Source organism: Leptidea sinapis, chromosome 4 (assembly GCF_905404315.1).
Source record: "Leptidea sinapis chromosome 4, ilLepSina1.1, whole genome shotgun sequence".
Lineage (NCBI taxonomy): Eukaryota > Metazoa > Arthropoda > Insecta > Lepidoptera > Pieridae > Leptidea > Leptidea sinapis.
In genome coordinates this window covers 14,008,017-14,028,521 of record NC_066268.1, presented here as the reverse complement: position 1 = coordinate 14,028,521, position 20,505 = coordinate 14,008,017, and the positions used below count along the sequence as shown (strand labels likewise).

General features: G+C 33.9%; 1 protein-coding gene across 1 annotated transcript in view; it reads right to left on the bottom strand.

Moving 5' to 3' along the window:
• Positions 1 to 20,505, bottom strand: part of LOC126979902 (zinc finger protein Gfi-1b) — a 91,148-nt gene that overhangs the window by 25,117 nt on the left and 45,526 nt on the right. The window contains exons 3-4 of the mRNA XM_050829488.1: positions 14,842 to 15,490; positions 14,152 to 14,333 (exon numbers count right to left, since the gene is read on the bottom strand). Of these exons, the coding sequence (XP_050685445.1) occupies positions 14,152 to 14,333; positions 14,842 to 15,490 (831 nt within the window). The remainder of the gene's footprint in view (positions 1 to 14,151; positions 14,334 to 14,841; positions 15,491 to 20,505) is intronic.

The window sequence follows — 20,505 nt, the reverse complement described above, 5'->3', positions numbered from 1 at the left end:
CAAACTTGCCCGCCCTTTATCAGATTACACGGGAACAAAATACGCAAAAATATACGCATAATAACCGGCTGGTTCGTCAGGCAGTCTTTTATACAGGGGATGCAGGCCGGTACTTACAGAGTGCAGGAGCGTGCCCGAACAACGGGCACAAATCCTCCTATCACCAGCATCGCTCCTAAATCTGTAAGCTTTCTGGGAGCATCTGGGCTGGTTAGAATGAAAGTTATCCAACACGTAGAAAGTTCCAATCAAAAGTATAAGAGCATAAATAGCTCAGTCAAACTAAAGTCAGCAAAAGTAATGCAATTTTAAACTCAGCAAAAGAAGAATCATGAAATTAATCATTTCATTCCTTGTAAAACTTAAATGCAATTAGGCATAAAAGTCTTTTATTTTCTCAAAATTGATTCCTTTAGAATTCTTTTTGATGTCAATTATAACATACTAGACACTACTACCGCTTCGAAAACAAATGGCGCTCTGAGAGAGAAGACGCGGCGCAAGAAACTCTCCCAACACTTTTTTGCGGTCTTTTTAATGAAATATACAATATTGTATTGTCATTGCTATTGCTATTGCTATAAAATAATCATAATCTAGGCCCAGGCTGTCGGATCACTTAGATATTCAGCTGTGGAGTTAGAGAAAGAAAACTGAACGCATCTAAAGATTCGGATGAAAAAAAGACATAAGCAAATCAAAATGAGGTAGGAATACCTCAGGGAGCCGTTGTAGAACCCTGAGGGTTCCAGTCATGGGGTGCCCAGTGTCTACCTAATCGCGATAATGTGTTTATTGAATTACTTGTCGTGTGCGGTGTCACGCCGGCACGCGTCTACCGTTCACAGTGGCACGGCAGAACCCGGCCTGTTAACCAAATACAAGACCTGCGGTCGAAAAACACACTTGTTTCCTTAATTTTGGTTTTATCATTGCAATAATATTAGGATTATGTTTGCATTTAATATTCACGTCTCCAATTTGGCTCCAAAAGTTTCATTAAAAGTTGGTTGCTAATACAAAATATTTTTGATGAGGCAAAACGTAGCTGACCTCCGGTTTCTACTGTGAAGCTCACGGGCCTAGTAAGTTCAAAGCCTACAGCCCAAAAAAAAATATACAAATAACGCTACTTATAAGCCCTGAATCTTTAAATTTTACATTTTGATAAAAAAAATTAAAGTACTGGTTTTTATTAGAAGTTGTGCTTGTGTTCCTCGAAGAAATTTCGCTTACAAATGAAGAAAAAAACGTTTAGGTATTAAATTTATTTATGTGAACGTGAGAAGAATAAATATTGAGACTTATCTTACCAAAGGGAGTCACTTAAAAACTTTTACAAAACTAATTGAATTTCACATTTCGGAAAAATTAGAATATTACTCCACTAATATTAAAAACATTTTTAATAGTGAACTTATTCATGTCTTAAGTGCAAATGGAAAATAAATATATGGAATAGAACTCTTAGTTAGGCAACAGAAGAAAAACTGTATATTAACTTTGAAAATGTTTGTACAACTAAGTATTTCTCTAGTAAAAACAATGCAGGTGTTGTATTACTGGATCGAAACTAGGGGCGCAAGAGGGCCGAGGACATTAATTTAATTATCCGACTCCCGCGGGAGTGCCTAATATTGTATGGGAAAGAATATAGTGACACTTTTTTCGCGTGAGAAAAAATCATGATTGGGATTTGTTTTCTCTTCCCTAGAGTGAGTATCGAGTTACGTGAGACATGAAGATGCCTAAAAGAAATCTGACAGAGGTGTTCGCAGGATTTCTCGCTCGGAAATATATCAAGAATACACGAGAAGAAAATTTATCGAATCATGAATGCAGGTTAAAATAAGTATTTTTAATTCGATGTATTATTGTTGTTTATATTATAGAAATATAAAATATACTGCATTAAAAAAACTAAGTATTTTTAATTCATTCACAATTTTACTTTTGTTAGACTATAAAAATGTATTCGGATTCAAAAGTCATTCTGAAATGACATGACGTTCGAACTATAATAGTTTCATAAATTATCTGAAAATAAGTAGAGCGATTCTGGGAATCGCAATTTTCAATAAATCATTCGTTTTAACCTTAGATTAAGGATTGGCCTCCGCTGTCCTGCAACTATTAGATGCTTGTGTGCGATGATCTTCAATGGCATCTTTTAAAATTTTGTAACATACGCTTCATGTTATTTTACATTGAAATTAGATCCCAGTGTCTTTCTTATTTCTTGTAAAATAATTATTTTTACAACGTAAGTAAAAGGCAGCCCGGCCTTTTAGTTTCAATTATTAGCAAAGTTTAACAGAACATGTGCCACGTCATACATTATTCGAGTACATTGTTCGACTGACTCTAATACGCCCACTTGGGTGTAGTATTAGTTGCAGGACTTTTGCGACTACGACTGCGGTATCTAGTTGGAGTGTAGCGGAGACCAATCCTATAACTATTTTCCTGATGCCGCTATAATAAAGAGCCCATTATACGCGTAACGGACGAAGGAAATTATTTTGACATTCAGATTTTTATAAAGACTACCTGAAGGTACGTAGGACTGTAGATATAATGATAACTGGCAAAGCTGCTCTACAAATAGTTGAAAGACGCATCTTAGTATTATTTATTCGTAAACTTCACTCAGAGAAATATCGGAGTCTTCATAGATTACAGACCTCGAAGAACCTCTGTTTAATATAGTTAACATCAGCAATAATGTCCAAAGCCACATTATATTGAACAAGTTCTAAATACGTTAAAGGAATTAAAAGAAAACTCGACTAAAATCGAAGTATCTCAAGACGTCCTCAGGGTCCTTAATTAAACTCGGAGCACGTAGCGCTCCTTGATTCAGTCTGCCCCCCTCCATCAACCTCCCCCTACTTGACCCACCCTCCCTTCCTTATGGCGCGCTTAGATTTCCACCCCCGAGGATGTGTGGACGGAATACTTTAACAATGGAATCTTGTACGAGGAATTGGTTTTGAGAGATTGGACTTCCAGTTTTAGAATTGTTTCACGGGCAATTTACTTAGCACGTGGCAAAAAGATTATTTTTAGTCGGTGGTTAGTTATGTGTTTCTCAGTATTTAGGTTATGTTCTGAAAATCGAACTATCTGAATAATTGTGACGTAACGTTGAAAATAATTCCAGTTTTAAAGTCTTATGATTTTCTAGACTACTGTTCCCTCACTAGAGTGGCATGTACATGTTTAAGATCACCTATGGTTTATTTAGCTTTACTTAAGGCGAAGGGTAATGAGGAAACACGCGAACAAGGTGTTTATGGACAAGTTTTGCGATGAAAATATAGCATTTAGAGCTATGAACTCTACTTAATCCTGTTACACATACCTTTAAGTCTTATTTGTAGGTTGCCAATGCTTGCTGTTAGTTACAGTTAACTCTCTAGAGAAATTTTTAACTACCATTTTTATTTACAGTTAGACCCGATAACTACTGCATATTTTCGGGAAACAATGGGAGAAAACAAGTTACATGACTAAAAAAAAAACATTCCTTCGAACGAGACAAAGTTTTCATAAACCAGCAACAATAAGCAGTTAAGGTTTAAAATGCCTAAACAACAATAAAAGGTTTGGAACGCCAATTTGCAATCAAAAGCAAGAAAACATTTTGTAAAGTATAATTAGTGGAGTTAAAAGAGAAAAGTTTGGACCATTTGGCTCGAGGATCGCAATTATCAAGTGCTTTACACTTATTAATTTAATTGAAACAAACTTTCATTAAAAAATTGATTAAACTTATTTATATTTTCATACGGGAGTGTTTGTTAGTAAGAGAACACGGCCGTATTCAATCGCATGTAATGATATCTTAGTTTAGACTTTAATTATTTCTACAAATGATTTAAGTTATCTTTAGCGTTAATTTCGCCAATATTTGTTTTTAAACAATTCGACACGTGTTTCGCCTCTACAAGAGCCATTCTCAGGACGTGTTGTCTCGCAAAAATCGGGCACGAGACTTAGTCTCGCCAGAATCTGGCACGAGACTAAAGAAAACTTAAATCATTTGTATAATTATGGATTTCCGCAAAGTAACGCCTACTTCAATAAATTTTCTTTAATTATTTCAGCAATAAATTCATTTGACTTACTTATTTTGGGACCTACGTGGTAACGGGAGGCTGAAACCAACTAATAAAATTCAGTTTTCATCGCTTCATTTAAGGAAAATACTAAATAATTTTGCTTATTTTTAAATGCTTTAATGATAGATTGTATTATTATTTGTAGAATAGTCTACTCATTGTATGGTGTTTTTTTTATGAGAAAAAGTGACGAGAGTACCAAGACGTTCTTTGGATGCTAATACGCTTTGTCATACAATGGAGTGGCGCTAAAGGTTTTTGTAAAAAAAAAATTTGGAGCGGCAGCAGATTTTAATCTCATTATCCCAGTAATTTCACTGGCTACGACTATTGACGCACAATGAACAACTAGATTCAAACCCAAGCACAAATATTGTCCGAAACAAAACTCTGCCTACGCGTCTAGTAGGCAGACTTTTCGTTTATAGATTTTGAACATTACTGCGACGAATAAAGGTGCTAATTTGAATGAATGTTTTGATGTTATCTGTCTAAGTTAATGTGAGTTTTCGTTCATAGAGTTTGAATATTACTGCCACGAAATAAAGTGTTAATTTAAATGAATGTTTCAGGCTGGGTTGCACCAACTAACTTTAGCAATAAAAACATGTTAGAGTAGCGGTTAAGCAAAATATTTGTTGCACCAGTTGACAATAGGTAGATGACGTCACAACTTTAACTGTTAACCGCTCTCCTGCGATTAATGCAATTGTTAATGGTTAATAGCGACCAGTCAAAATTTTCAAAAAAAAATTGATATTGACTGGATATTTCACTTTTTGACTTTAACTTTTACTATGCTCTTAGAATACGATGGTGCAACAAATTCCGCAGTCTATCATAAAGTCAGCGTTACTGTTAAATTTGACTTAGACTTTAACTATACTAGCTAATTTAATGCAAGATTTAACGTTATCTATATATAAGTTAATGTCAGCGCCGCTCAGACATTTTGTGTGTCATGATCATGTGGTGGTTGGAAGCCTAGTTGTTAATATGTAGTACGTCGATACGGACAGAAACTGGTGCCGCTATTGTACCCACACAACTAACTTCATCGAAACCACGTTCAAACTTAACAATTTGTTATGTTTTTAAAGTGATAATCCTCACTTCTAGGATTAATACACAAATAAAAATTGTGTATTTTTAAATTGTTTAGATTTGCAAGAGCGACATCTCAAGTCAATTTCCTAATATGCAAATATTGGGGTTGAGCATGTAATCAACTGTAAAGTAGATCCTGTAGATGAAGCCACAACTTGTGAGTTGACCAAAACCATATCAAGATTTTATAACGATACGTCACTCGAACGGTTAGCTCAGTTGGAAGAGCACACGCACGGAAAGCGAGATGTCGTGGATCGAATCCCGCATCGTTCATAAATTTTGTTTTCAAACGTTCAAACTTCAGACAAACAGACAAGTCTTAATTGTATAAATGCAAACCAATTTTGCGAATGCTTTTAAGCTTCGCCCACGACTTGTGGCCAGGGAGTTTTTTCGACGCAAAAAACTGAATTACAGCCGCCGTCGGAGTAATTATTCTGAGAGCAAATGTGCCACTTGTTTATTCCCGGATTAATTAGCACCGGGTTTTTTAAATTAGGAGGAGCATTTGAGCGATCAAACATTCATGAATAATAGAGTTTCTGTTTTGAATTTTTATCTTCCCGTTATGGTTTGCGAGTTCATCTTAATATAAGATTAATGACATCTGAAGTGACCGAGTAAGAAAAGGGGTGTCTTAGCACTTATTTTGCTAATTGGTTATATTTTATTTTAAAGGAAGAAGTTCTATAAAAAATTAGTTTTAAAAAGAGTTTAGTAAGTGCCTGATAAATAAATATAGATTTAATATTATATTGACACACTTTTACACAAATTAACTTGTCCCAAACTAGGCGCAAGTTACCATATCATAGGGACAAGACAACGATATATTTAATACAATATAACCCGTCATTCCAGCTTGTCACGGGACGTGTTTGAAAAGGAACAGCTTTTGCTGGGTACAAAAGTCGAGACAGTGTCCCAAAGCTCGTGGAAGACTATGTCAACAAGAAGCTGCCATTAGATGAGTTTGTCACCCACAAGATGCCTTTTACTGAAATCAATGAGGCATTCCACTTGATGCATATTGGGAAATCTATTCGAGCAGTTATTGACTTCTGAATTGTGTAATTTACTACCTCAATTTTTATTATTTATGTATATTTGATATCAGTGCATTTCAACAGTTTGTAAAACTGGAAAAATTATGAATTTTTGAAATATATTCTAATATACTTACTTAAGCAAACATAAATAAATATAAGCATGCATAACTCGGAAACAAACAACCATATTTATCATATAAATGCTTATACATACCAGGATTCGAACCCGGGTCCTCAGTAGACAGGGTCACTAACCGCTCGGCTGTGTAATGTGCGTGGACAGTATAGGGACAAATTAGGGATATATGAATATGGAACTCTAAAAACTTTTCTAATATTGCAGCGACAGTAAGCCAACAATTAATTACAGGTAACTTGTAATTGGTTTACAAGTTCGCTCTTCACTTACCGAATTCACAAGTGACAGATCGCGGCTGGCGGTTTAACTTGACATAGACTAATCGCCCGTTTAATTTAACGCGCAATTATAAAATTTTGCAGCTATAAATTTGTTGGGGCGCATTTATCAAGAAGTTGGGACACTGATTAAAATACCGTTTGGAAACTATTTGCTGGATAGATATTGTTCATAATTTATACGGGGTAGGTTGTGGCTTAACTTGTCAAGTAATTCAGGTGCTTAATTAAGTAATAATATACGATTTGGTGAATATCAACTTATTGTTATTATGTTGATTAATTAATTAGAAAAAGCATATTTATGATCTATTTTGTCTTTTTAATTTGTTAGTAATAACACAGTGTACTAAGCCGACAAAAATATACAAATACTCTTATCTCTTCAACAGTTTTAGTGTATTTGTTGAAAATTTATTTTGCTGATAGGTTACAGGTTGTTTTGTTTTGTCAGTGATTACTCTGGACAATTTTCAATCTCGTAAATGGACAAGAGTTACTGTTAGCATTTTTTTTAGAAATCTAAATAAAAGGGTCATAGATTCAACTATATCAACATAACTCAGTGATGGATACATATTTGTTCCCTTTGGGGTGGAGACGATGGGTCCTTGGGGTCCATCGGCACAAAAACTCGTAAAAGAGCTATCCAGGCATCTAACCGATTTAACAGGTGACCCAAGATCTGGTACGTACCTCTGTCAAAGGGTAAGTTTGGCCATACAAAGAGGTAACGTTGCCAGCTTCATGGGCACCTTACCTGCCGATAGCGATCTTAATGATATTTTCTATTTGTAATTAATTAATTTTGTTAGATTACTTAAGTTTTATTTTATTATTATTTATATAAATAGCGTTATTAATAATAAAGTCATATGTACATAATTTGAAATAAAAAATATACAAATAAAATAGATTCAAATGTAATAAATTCAAACTCAGTACGGAAATTGAGTGACTAATGATGATGAGCAAAATGAATAGATTAAGAATCATATAGTCACTATGTGAAAAATAAGCAAAAACTTTAAAATATGATCTTAAACATCATGTGTATTTTTATATATTAACAGAATGAAGTTATTTTACCAGTTTCCACAAGACCAGGAAAAGAAAACGACTTCATTAAACTTTAAAAAATACATTCCAAGACCCCTTCTACCACCTATGTAACTTTGACAGCCGAATACATACTTCCGTAACCCTAAAACCTCTTCGCAACTCCCCTCGTTGAAGTTGTCCCTCTTTCTCTTACAAGTAGTGAGTGAATCTATTTGAATCACGCTACCCTCCCTGCTCAAATGAACTTGAAAAACTGAAAGGCTACATACCTACAAACTCGTCTGTTTAATTTTATAAAAGAACTTTTCAGTGTACCTATGCCTTATTTTTATATATTATTTTAATTATAGTATACCTATGTCCATAGCTACGTACTCACGTAGATAAACATGTATCGATACTTTACATTGAGATTTGAAATTTAACCTCAGGTTTTTTCGAAATAAATAGTTAGTTGGCCACATCATCAAAATACATGGAACTATGTGTATTTATAAGGCAAGGAAAAACAATTATATCGCTTTTTCATCATGCTATGCGTACAGATATCCGGATAACTTAAAAAAAGATTCGGCTGAGTATCGTTAATTTGCTCCTGAGAATTGAAGAGTTCCGTTACTTGGCATGGTTTCCGTAATCAGAACTTTACCAAACTATCTTTGAAGTATATCCTTTCCAATAAAAAAAAGAATAATCGAAATCGGTTGGCGCGATATTGAGTTATTCGTAAAATTATCATCCACTATGCTATACGTATGTATAGCAAATTTAAGACTTTTATGGTATTCTCATGGATGCCATTGCCAGATCTAGACCAAATTACAATGGGACCACACGGAAAGCACCAGCTTTCAAATAAAAAGGAATTATCAAAATCGGTTCACCCAGTCGAGAGTTTTGAGTTAACAAGCATAAAAAAGATACCGACGAATTGAGAACCTCCTCCTTTTTTGAAGTCGGTTAAAAAAGATGGCGTGATTCAAATAAGTGTTACCGTCAAACTTTGTATAGAAAAACGTTACTGTTGAAATTTTATTATTTTATTATTATACAATTTAATAAACCATTTTAAATATACTTTTTTATTAAAAGCCTCAATATTGTACATACATTACTTAATGACTTATAATTCTAAAACCCTAGATTTTAGGCCATTGAATAACATAATACGCCTTTAAATTATTATTTACTTATATTATTTACATCAATTTACTTGAACATTGCCACGGGGCAGTGCTAGCGAGCGATATAACAACACTTGTCCCTTATCAGCGAACGTCATTATTAAGGAAACAAGGGTTCAGCTCGTGAATAATTCATTCAGAGTCTTCGCGAGAAGTAAATCGTATCGAATGAGGGATTTGTTGCTGTTTCACGGCTTACTGTTGTGGGTTTCGCTATATTTTTAACACATCTGACAATCTCTAGTAAATAAGGCATAAAAGGCATTTATTTTCTCAAAATTCATTCCTTTAGAATTCTTTTTGATGTCATTTCTAATATACTGCTTCGAAAACAAATGGCGCTCTGAGAGAAAAGAAGCGGCTCAAGAAACTCTCCCAGCATTCTTTTTTGGCGCTATTTTTATTAAAAATATACAATATTGTACTGTCATTGCTATTGCTATAAAATAATCTAGCCCCAGGCTGATCCGATCACCAAGATATTCAGCTGTGGAGTAATAGGATTTACGACAGAGCCATTTCTTAATAAAACATTTAAATTTATTTACAGATAAAGCCTGAACAGTGGCTGGGACTTTATTATAAAAGTGTACATTTACCCATAATGCTATTATGTATCTTATGAAGCCTACTAGAATTAGTCACAAGCAATCCCTTATTTTTAGAGCAAAAAGGTGACGATTTTTGTGAACGTATATTAAATTTTCATAAATGTACTGACAGTGAAGAGTCATAATATTTATTTCCTTAAATTTTTCTTTGAGAGACTGTCTATAACCAAGCTGATATCTAATATATAAAATTCTCGTGTCATGGTGTTAAACATGAAATTTTGAGTACATATTGGATAGGTCTAAGAATCGGACAACATCTATTTTTCATCCCCCTAAATGTTAAGGGTGGTTAGCAATTCCTACGACAATCATGACTTAAATAAGCTACCGTACTTTATGAGGATTTTCATCCAATTTCTTCTCAACCTTTAGATATTTGTCTGGTATTTTTTTACTGCGGTTCGATATATTATTAGAAATGGTAACGATGTTCCGACAGGGTAACGAAATACCATTCACAAAGGACTTACAACTTTTACATCATCATTATCTTTCGCTACAAAAGTTCTCGATTGTTATCTTCCTGCTTTTTTTAATGAAAATAAGGGACGAGACGAGCAGGATGTTCAGCTGATGGTAATTGATACGCCCTGCCCATTACAATGCAGTGCTGCTCAGGATTCTTGAAAATTACCAAAAATCTGAGCGGCACTACAGCTGCGCTCGTCACCTTGAGACATAAGATGTTAAATCTCGTTTGCCTAGTAATTTCACTAGCTACGGCGCCCTTCAGACCGAAACACAGCAATGCTTACACATTACTGCTTCACGACAGAAATAGGCGCCGTTGTGGTGGTTGCATTTTAACCCTAGATCAGTCAGTATCTATGTTTCTTTAGTCACTTCAAACAGTGCAGATATATTGGCTTAATCGTACAGGCGGCAAACAATAGCCGGAATAATACAAAACTGACAACAATAAGCAGAAAAATAAAAATAGTCTGACCTTAAATCATATATACGTCTAAATATACTGACAGCTGTAAAAACGTTGAAAAAAAATTGAGGTTCACTGTTAACCTCTATTTTGAGCAATGCAGCGTGCTAACACAACGTTACAACAACAAATCGCGAGTGTATGACGTAGCTTGTCACGCACACTAAAGTAATAAGCCTGGCCTGTTTTCATCAGTTGTCTAGCATCAAGAGGCTCTATGTAGACATATAAATTATCTAAGAGTCTGTCACAGAAAAAATCCTTTCCAATCAGCTTTTAAAATTTCGTTGAGAACAAAAACCTACAAATACTTTTTGTGTTTCTAATTAAGATATTTATTCGGACTGTGGTTATTGCACTGATTTTTATCTCGCCCGAGTTAACACGACAGAAATATTAAATTCATAAATCTGAGAAAGTAATGCTAATTCTACTTCTTTGGGGCTGTATGCAGTATAGGCTTTTGCACTTGTTTGAAAATCTCATCTCTGAAAATGTTTAAATATTGTTAACAGCGAATTATTAATAGTGTTAGTTGATAAATCCTGCCTACCTACCATCAAGATGTGCCTAATGCTTATTTTTTAATGAAAAAAATAAATGAATTCTAATAAAAATTAACAAACAACGTATAAATTTTTATTGGATTTTTTTCGTTTACGGATTTCAAATTTTTTCACGATACCGTCTTTAATATATTATTTCAATTAATTAAAGTTTGTGAAGCCAATATTCCTTAAAGCGCGCAAGAAAAAACTTATATTTTGTCTTATAAGCCACGTTTTCATGAAGATTTACTTCTGTCAACTTTAAATGTCGGTGGCGTTTAGCTACTTCTAAGATTATTGTGTACAAAAGCACAAATAATATAGAAATAATACTTTATATTATTATTTAATGTTACAAAGCTTAAACGATACGATTTAGATATGATTATCTATGTAGAAAAATCATACTCAATTGGTTGGTTACAAAAGTCGAGTCAATGTATTTCAAAGCAATAATTTTATAACCTACTCAACAGATTTTCATGCGGTATTGTTACGGTATACTGCAGTAGACGTAGTGATTCAAGAGGAAGGTTTGAATATATACATTAATAATATACAGTTTACTAGCTGCCCCGACAGACGTTGTTCTGTAGATAACAAAATACTGTTTCATAGGAATTTACCAATAATATTTCAAAACATCAATAATTATTTCGTAAAAAATGCTCCCTGTTGTTATAATGAAATTGTTTCACAGCGGAACTGTCAAACCGTGCGTGACTAAATTTTCTCATAGAAAATAGGTCCATACAAAACAAATATTGAAAATAAAAATAGTTATGGGTCTTAAATCGAAATAAAAACTATCCTATCTCTCAAGTTGGACCAAACTGCACTGCATGAAGTAATCCCCATTAAAATCCGTTCATTAGTTTAGGAGACCATCGCGGACAAACAACGTGTCACGTAATTTATATATATTAAGATTAAGGTAAACCAAAGTTCAACTAAAAATAGAAAATTTGAAACTTGTAATGGTATGGGAATTCTGACGTCACATGTTCTAAAAACCAAAATGCTTTTCTAATTTGTTGATATAGAAGGCTTTTGATTAATTCATAAAATTATAATTTATTTATTTTTAGACATAGATATTATAATATACTATACAATTTACGTCAACTATTTGACTACTAGTTTTTATGTGTAAAGAACAGCGTTGTTTTTACTGTTATCCACGCAATTTTCATTTTTAATTTATATCTTTACTAAAATCTTAAGAAATTTTGAAAAAAAAAAAATTACCTAATTGGTCGAGCCGTACTCGAGTTTTGCGCTTAGCAACATTTATTTTTATTTATTTATATAGAGTTAAACAAAACTAAAATCTGTGTGGTCAGCCTGTTAGATATAAAACAGGCAAATTCTCTCTTCATATGCATTCGTAAGGTTTAAATATACCTAAAACTTCCAATTGGGGTTAAAATAGTGATTGTAAGCAATCTTATATAATAGGAAAACGCTACCACCGCAGACCGCAGCATATTATATTCATGAATGATTTCAGCACCACGAACATACGGACGTTACGTTTGTACAACTCACTTCACTTTATAATACGTTATTTTAATGCAAGGGAAAATCGAAATACGTTATATATTTCAGTTTTAAGTCTCTATTTTGGTGCACTAAAAATGCAAGCATGAAGATGCCTCTTTAAATATCGATATTCAAAACACAAAGCTTTGATTGCAAATCATAATGATTTATATAGTATTTATTAATGATTCTGAATGTATATTATTCATGAAGTAATGAATCAGTATCATTCTATGACTGTAAAGATATTTTTGAGCACAAACTTTTTATCTGCCCATAATAGCTTTTACAATATTTGGAGTCAAAATGTAGCACAAAAAAGACATAAAAAAATACTTATATCCCTGCATAACATGCTGCTTATTATTAATTTACTTCTCATTTATCGTAATAACCTGATTAAAATTAGACAAAAATATGTTGGTATTTAGATAATAATTTTCATATAAAAACTACATTTTGATGATGCCTGATAAAGATATATTGGGATTGAAATTACCAAGAAGGTATTCGTGTTAAGCATCCTTTGCTGTCATACGGGAGCGACAGTGTGTATCATTGCAATAACCCCAACATCGCACCACAAACCGTCTTTGCTCACCCCGTCTACGCGATTATTATAAAACACCCCAAGTCTAAGGTGTTAATGTACATTAATTATGTGGCGAGGGTGAGCTTAAGATGTTTTGACAGAGTCTCCATCCTGAATTATGTTGCCTCTGTAAATGGACCTCTTAGAGGTGTTTGCTTTGAATTATTGTGGCCTTATTTGAGTTATATTATGAGTAATTGTTTCATTAACGTCAGCTTTTAAGTGTCTTCTAATTTCTTGTCTTTGCTACATTATGTAAGATGAATGGAGGCTATATTCGCGCTTATCTTCATGGTACCGCCCCGCCCCTTACCTATTTGGTATTGCAAATGACAAGAAAATAGAATAGAAATATATTTCTTTACGATTGGGAGTGGCAATAACAATATATTACTTACTATTTTTTTTTTTCAATCTAGATGGAATTTTAATATTAAATATTGGTAAAATCCTTATCACAGTACTCCGCTACTTATGTTTGATATCATTCTAGCGTATATAGATGACCTGACAGTCCGATAATGCATGACCAATTTTGATTTGTTTATCAATGTGTGCGTTAGCTAGTGGTTTGTCAGAATAGTATTGAAAATACTAAGAAGTTAATTCCAAGCGTGGCATACTGTTTACGACTTGTCAGTCAAAATGGGTTTCAGTAACAAAAAATTCCCTTCTCTTTCCTGTCTCGCTTTATTTCTTTTTTGTTTATACGAATAGATAAGTATATCCTAAGTATGTTTGATATATATAATATATTGTATTCAACAAGGGCAAAAACTTGTCAAATTGCGTAGGAAAATTCAAATAGCACTTAAAAATACGTAAATAACGCTTAAACCTTACAAAAGGGCTCTACAAAAATACTATCAACAAAACGCAAATGTCGTCACTTTTTCTCCATCACGAGAGGCGTTGGTAAACTTCCCAAATTAATTTCAACAGTTATCTTAGAATAAGTAGTATAAAACATACCTGTATGTATATAGGTGTGCTTCTTCATGTCGGATTTCTGATGAAATCTCTTGCCGCAGTACTGGCAGGGATAGGGCCGGGTGTCAGAGTGGATTAACAGATGGGTGGATAGCGTGCTCGACCGCTTGAAAGTCTTCCCACATTGCTTGCATTCGAAAACCTTTTCTACACTGTGCACTGCCCTGCAACACCAGATCCTATTACGATACCTATTGTAGATACGGTAATTTTAAGTTACAAATTAAATAAATACAAATTTTTAGAATTAAAATGCATAGTCAAAGGCTTAAACTAATCGCTATTGAATAATTAAATTAATAAATCTACCATATGTTCAGAAAAAGTAGAGTTCGCGAGATGAACATACAAGAAACTTAACGTCCACTCTTTTCAATCAATAGCGTACTTTACAATGGCTGTAATACACAAAACTAATTAGTTTGTAAGGTGCTGCATCCAATATATGAATAGTGTTAGTTAAAAGCTTCTTAAATATCACATATTTAATAAAAAGTAATTAAGAATATACTGCATTAATATAAATTATCCTACATTGGATGCGTTAACCTTTAGAGCTTGAATTCATTGTTTGTGTGAGGATGCTTCGTGAACATGATGGTTGTGATATAATTTTAAGTATAGAAATTAATATATGTTTGCAGATATATAAGACTATTTAAATTAAATTACCTATGTTGGCTCAGACTTATTTCATGTCCAAATGTCTTGCTACAAAGTTCACATGCGAACGGCCGTTTTCCATTATGTGATCTTCTGGCATGCACTTCTAATCCATGAGGAGTGCTAAACATTTTTTCACATTTAACACAGGAGTACACATCTCCAATTGGTAATGGTCTTGATAATGGACTAGGGTTGCCAAGAACAGCTGCTCTTAGTCTCAAGAATTCGGGCCCCGCGGCTTGGACTGCGTGTAGATAAAGATTACTATAACCTCCCCATCCTGGCAAAGCCAAGCTGCCTGCATCTCTCAGGAATTCGGCAAACGGTAACGGAGGGTACAGAAAAGGTCTGTGGGGCTGTGTTCGCGGTGCATCAGGTCTCAGTAATGCGCTAACTGAAAAAGCTTCCGATCTTTTTAACGGCGGAGAGGAATCTGGTGGTCGTCGCGGTGATGATGGTGGTGAATCTACTTCAAGTTCAGGTGACGTTGATCTGACTGATCGAGGAGATTGAGGACTTGGAGCCCAACAAGGGCTGCCACATTGAGAGGTGGGAGAAATATCTTCAGTCCGCGTTGTATCGTTATTGTGTGACTCTGTGTCTTCTTCGTCAGTTTTGTCTCCGACCAAACGATTTATTCCAAATTTGATTTCATCTGGAAAGAATAACAAAGTTAGATGAGACTTATTGTTTATTTAGGCTCAAAGAAATTGTTCTGTGTTTAAATTCGTATTTACCCTAACGTAAAATTGTAACAAAACGCCGAATACGTTTAGAATTGAACATTCAAAAAGGGCGACGCAATTCTATTGTTTGTTCAAAGATCACAAAGGATATTGCAACGCCCCTGGGCCAGTGAAACTGCACAGGTGCTACACTTGTCGCACAGATGAAATGAGCCGTATCATGTCGTAGCAGCAAATTGACTTTCATCTGTTACCCCTAGTCCAACCCCCGTAATTAACACGTCGGGTCGAGAAGACCCCAATCTTTTTTACAATTCACTAATCCGCGGGCGCGTGGAACCGTTACGATAATTTGTTATGTTGGTTTTATTAAAATAGGCGTATTGTTGTAGTGCAACTTTGAAATTTGATTTTCTTTTCCTTGGATTACATTGAATAAATTTGAAACTAAGTTATGGTAATTTACTTAAGAGTAATAAATAAAATAATATATTTCATTAATAAATGCGTTCGTATATACCTATATTTTCAGAACATTAATGATCATATAATTTTTTTAATGTCAATTTACCTCAGCTACCTCATTACCTCAGATTTAGCTACTATATATAGAGAAATTTTGCAAATAAATTTAACTTATTAAGGTTTTAATAAGTATGATTTTTCAAATCTGTCAGTATTTCTGCTATTCATCATCAGGCAGACATCAGCTAAAACTCACGCTGTCCAAAAATAAACATCGATCTTTTCGAGACAAGTCGCACTAATGAAGGGCAACCCCCATTTCTGAAACACAGCAGCTGTTTGCATTCGGAGCGGAACCAATCGTCTTCGTTCGGCAAACTTCGGAGATGACGGTCCCCAGGTCATTTCACGCCCGCGCCTTTACGAACAATGCTCGGCGTTTAGGGGTTGCCTCTGTACACTTGTTTGTTTGTCCCCCACGCGACACGGTTTTATTGCCCCATAGTATTTATTACATATTAATGGTTATTTGGATTCATTGTTCCGCCTCGACAGTATGCTCGAATTCATGGCTTTGCAAAATTTTGAATAGAACCCCATTCAAGGTAATGGGGTGAAATTTAAAGAGTGCCATTATTGAGTCGTATTGTCCTCTTTTGTAATAAGATAATTTGGGTTATTTGAAGTTTTGATTATGTTGAAAGTAAGCAATTTCTGTTAGTTTACAAGTTAATGGTAATTAAATAAAATTGGAAATATGTCAGGAGGGTAATTTCAAAATATGACAGCATGCATAACATTATTACTGCTTTAATAAATAAATTTTTATATTTAAATTAATTAAATTTTATAAATAAATTAAATTAAAGTTTGTTTAATTTATGGGTTGAAGAAGATACTTAATCGTGCGAAGCATTTTGAGAGAGATTATGTACAAGCAATGAATTTACATCCTTCTTTCAATTGTAAGAAGTGACGACGTAAACAACTCAAATAGTGGCAGGAAAATGCACCGTTGTGGTGCTTCCTACTGGACACTGCAGGAAGAATACCAAACAAGTACAATATAAATGTTATAATCGTTTTTAATCCAAACTGCCCGTATTAGGGAGTAAAAATTTTAACAAAAAAAAACAACCGACTTCAAAAACACTATTCCAAAACAATAGATATAATATGCACTAAAAATATAAAAATAATTGCGTATTTTTATACAATCTAATTCTTGAGACCTTCTTCTTCTCATTGAGAACCTCCTCCTTTTTTGAAGTCGGTTAACAAAAGACAAATGGTAGTTTTAAACCCTGCAAAAGCTTTAATGAAATAATGGAACGATTGTAACAAAACGAGCACAAACATGTTGTGGGCAACTGAAGTCTCAAACCGAGTTATTGTGTTCAGTGCGATACGTTTTTCTAGCAAATAACACATTAGTATCATTAACGTCTGCCTATTTCCGAGCTTAATGCAATTTTAATTATAAAAGGTGCGGTTTGCAAACGTTGCAATACCGACTGCTATTTTTCCGAGTGCTTTTAACAAATTAAAATCTGTTTGCTTCTGTATCAGTTCTGCATGCTATAAGTTATTGCCATTCGGTACTCGGTTTTATAATGATTATGATTTAACTGCTTTATTACTTGGAATATGAATAAATAAATAGTGGAAATGTATGAAAAGGAAAAGTTATACTTTTATGTATATTCATTCATACACTTGCCCGTTACGTGGATTTTATTCAATTTTTTTAACGGCCGTCATCCGATACATAAAACATGCTTGCTTCTTACTTTTCATTACCGCTATTATGACAAATTCAAATTGAAATATTTTTATTCAAAATAGGATTTTCTGAATCACTCATTGTCAAAAACTACCCATTCGAATGCCTCAGATTAGAGAAGAACGGGAGCAAGTAGCTCAGCGGACTACTTTTTAAATATATTTTTTTAAATTATCACAAGCTTAATAATTTAATAGCCTAGGGCATGTTTCCATTTCCAAGGTGTGGTTCAATTAATAGAGTCATTTGTATTCAAATCCACTTATTGAAAGTCAAAAACTAGCAACCATTCGAAAAGATATGCCTCAGACCTGAGAAGACCGGCGCAAGAAACTACGGGCTTCTTTTATTGGAAAGGCTTCTTTAAAAATTTTTTTTTGACAAACAGTAATTATAATTGATACGAACTTCCTATTACAATGCAGTGACGCTCAGGATTTAAGAACATTAAAAGACAAATCGTTATAATCTAAAATAACCCGCAATATTATTAAACAACAAATATAAATTCAGGCTGTAAAGATCACATTTTCCTTGAATACAGATTTATCCGGAATGACAGAATATGAGATGAATGTAATATTATTGAGCTTATAAAGTTTTAAATGATGCAGAGTCACGCTGAAATCGTTAATCAGGATTAGAGGCTGTAATAAAATGTTTAATAATGATCCAAATGATATGGGGAGCGTGTCTAATTATCATTTTAATATAGTGTTGGATATTTTGTTGGGGAACGATTGGCCTAAATTGGCAATGATTCAACTCTGCCATAAATACGAGTAAATGGCTTAGTAGACGTAAAATAATTTTAATAAAAGGCATAAAAGACAATTATTTTCTCAAAACGGAATCCTTTAGAATTCTTTTTGATGTCATTTCTAATACTACTACTGCTTCTTACAAATGGGGCTATGAGAGATATGGAGCGGCGCAAGAAACTCTCCTAACATTTTTTTTTGCGCCCTTTTTAGTAAGATATACAATATTGTGGTGTCATTGTAATTGCTATAAAATAATCATAATCTAGTCCCACGTTATCCGATCACTTAGATATTCAGCCGTGGAGTAGCAGGATTTACGACAGAGCCATTTTTTTATAAAACATTTAAATTTATTTATAGATAATGCCTGAACAGTGGCTGGTACTTTATTATAAAAGTGTATACACTTACCCTTAAAGGTAGTATGTATAAAGCCTAGTAGAATTAGTTACAAGCAATCCCTTATTTCTAGTGTTATAATAGTGAAAATCACTGTTAAAAGCAAAAATTCTTTCGAGGAAAACCATGACAAACGGAAGATTATTGTATTGGAATTTATCAACGTACTATGCTTTGAATAATCAAATAACAAAGGGGTTACTAGGTTTTTTTTTGGGATAAAATACGGTAAATTCAGAAATTTAAAAGAAATATTTATAGTGACGATGCAAGAGCGCTTAGTTTAAGCCTAATTGAATAAAGTTTATTTGACTTTGACTTTGAATGCGGGCTGCTTAGTCTCTTGCAACATCAGGGAAACCACAGGATACCATGGTCTTAGGCCCTTAAGGTCAATACGCTTATTTTTGATGTAATATTATGATAACCCTAATAACCCTCACTTCAGGGATTAATTACACAAATAAAACTGAAAGCAAAATTTATGAACGATGCGGAACCCGCGACCTCTCGCGTTCCATGCGAGTGCTCGAGGGTTATCACTTTAAAAATATGTTTTTATTTGTTATCACAAATTGTTTAAATTAGCAAGAGTGACATCTCAAGTAAATTTATATTATGCAAATATTGGGGTTAACGGGTCATCAACTGTAAAGTAGATCCTGTGGATGAAGCCACAACCTGAGAGTTGAAAAAAGCATACAAGATTTTATAAACGATGCGTCACTCAAACGGTTGGTTCAGTTGGAAATAGCGCTCGCACGGAACGGTAGAGGTGGTGGGTTAAAGAACCGCATCGTTCATAAAATTTTGTTTTCAGTTCTATTAGTACATATTTTTTAAATCATTATTTCTCATAAGCTCTTGAGTTTGGGTGTAAATGCGACATTCTATGCTGACCTCTACTCGGCGAAAGGAATATTCCTACGAAATTTCAAGTCTCTACGCCTTATGGTTCCACAGATATCGTGATGAGTTAATATATAGGTGGAAATCTCTTATATATATATAGTACAGCTATCTCTGAAACATCTCTGGCGGTTTGATGAAAAATGGATTAATACAAGAGATTTTTTGGGCAAAATCCCTTACGAAGCATTCAGGCATCACTTCATTCACACGAAGATTCACTTTTCCTACTGTTTTTAGTCTAATGTGTTTTTCAAAGAGCAAACTCATACCCCCTTATTGATAATGGTCCGCTAACATTAAACAGCCGCTAAGGAGTGTTTTTTCTGATTCTGACTTAGGTCAATAGAAGAAGACAGAGTGAAAATTAGCAATGCTCTAAGTTAGCAGACTATTATGAATAAGGGGGATAGTTTCTATAAAGCTGATCGTTATTATAGCTTAGATTTCGGTCACCTTATAACAATACACCAAAAATACATGATGTTTTGAGGTAGGTACTTCTAGTAAACAAACTGAATTTATATAATATTGATTATGTAATTCGATTGCAATTTCCAACCAAATATTGTATTCAGCAATAAGCCGAGTTCTTGTCGCAACTGTACAAAATACTTATAAATCAAATGTTATCATTCGTATTTAATATCCTTTATCAATTTTA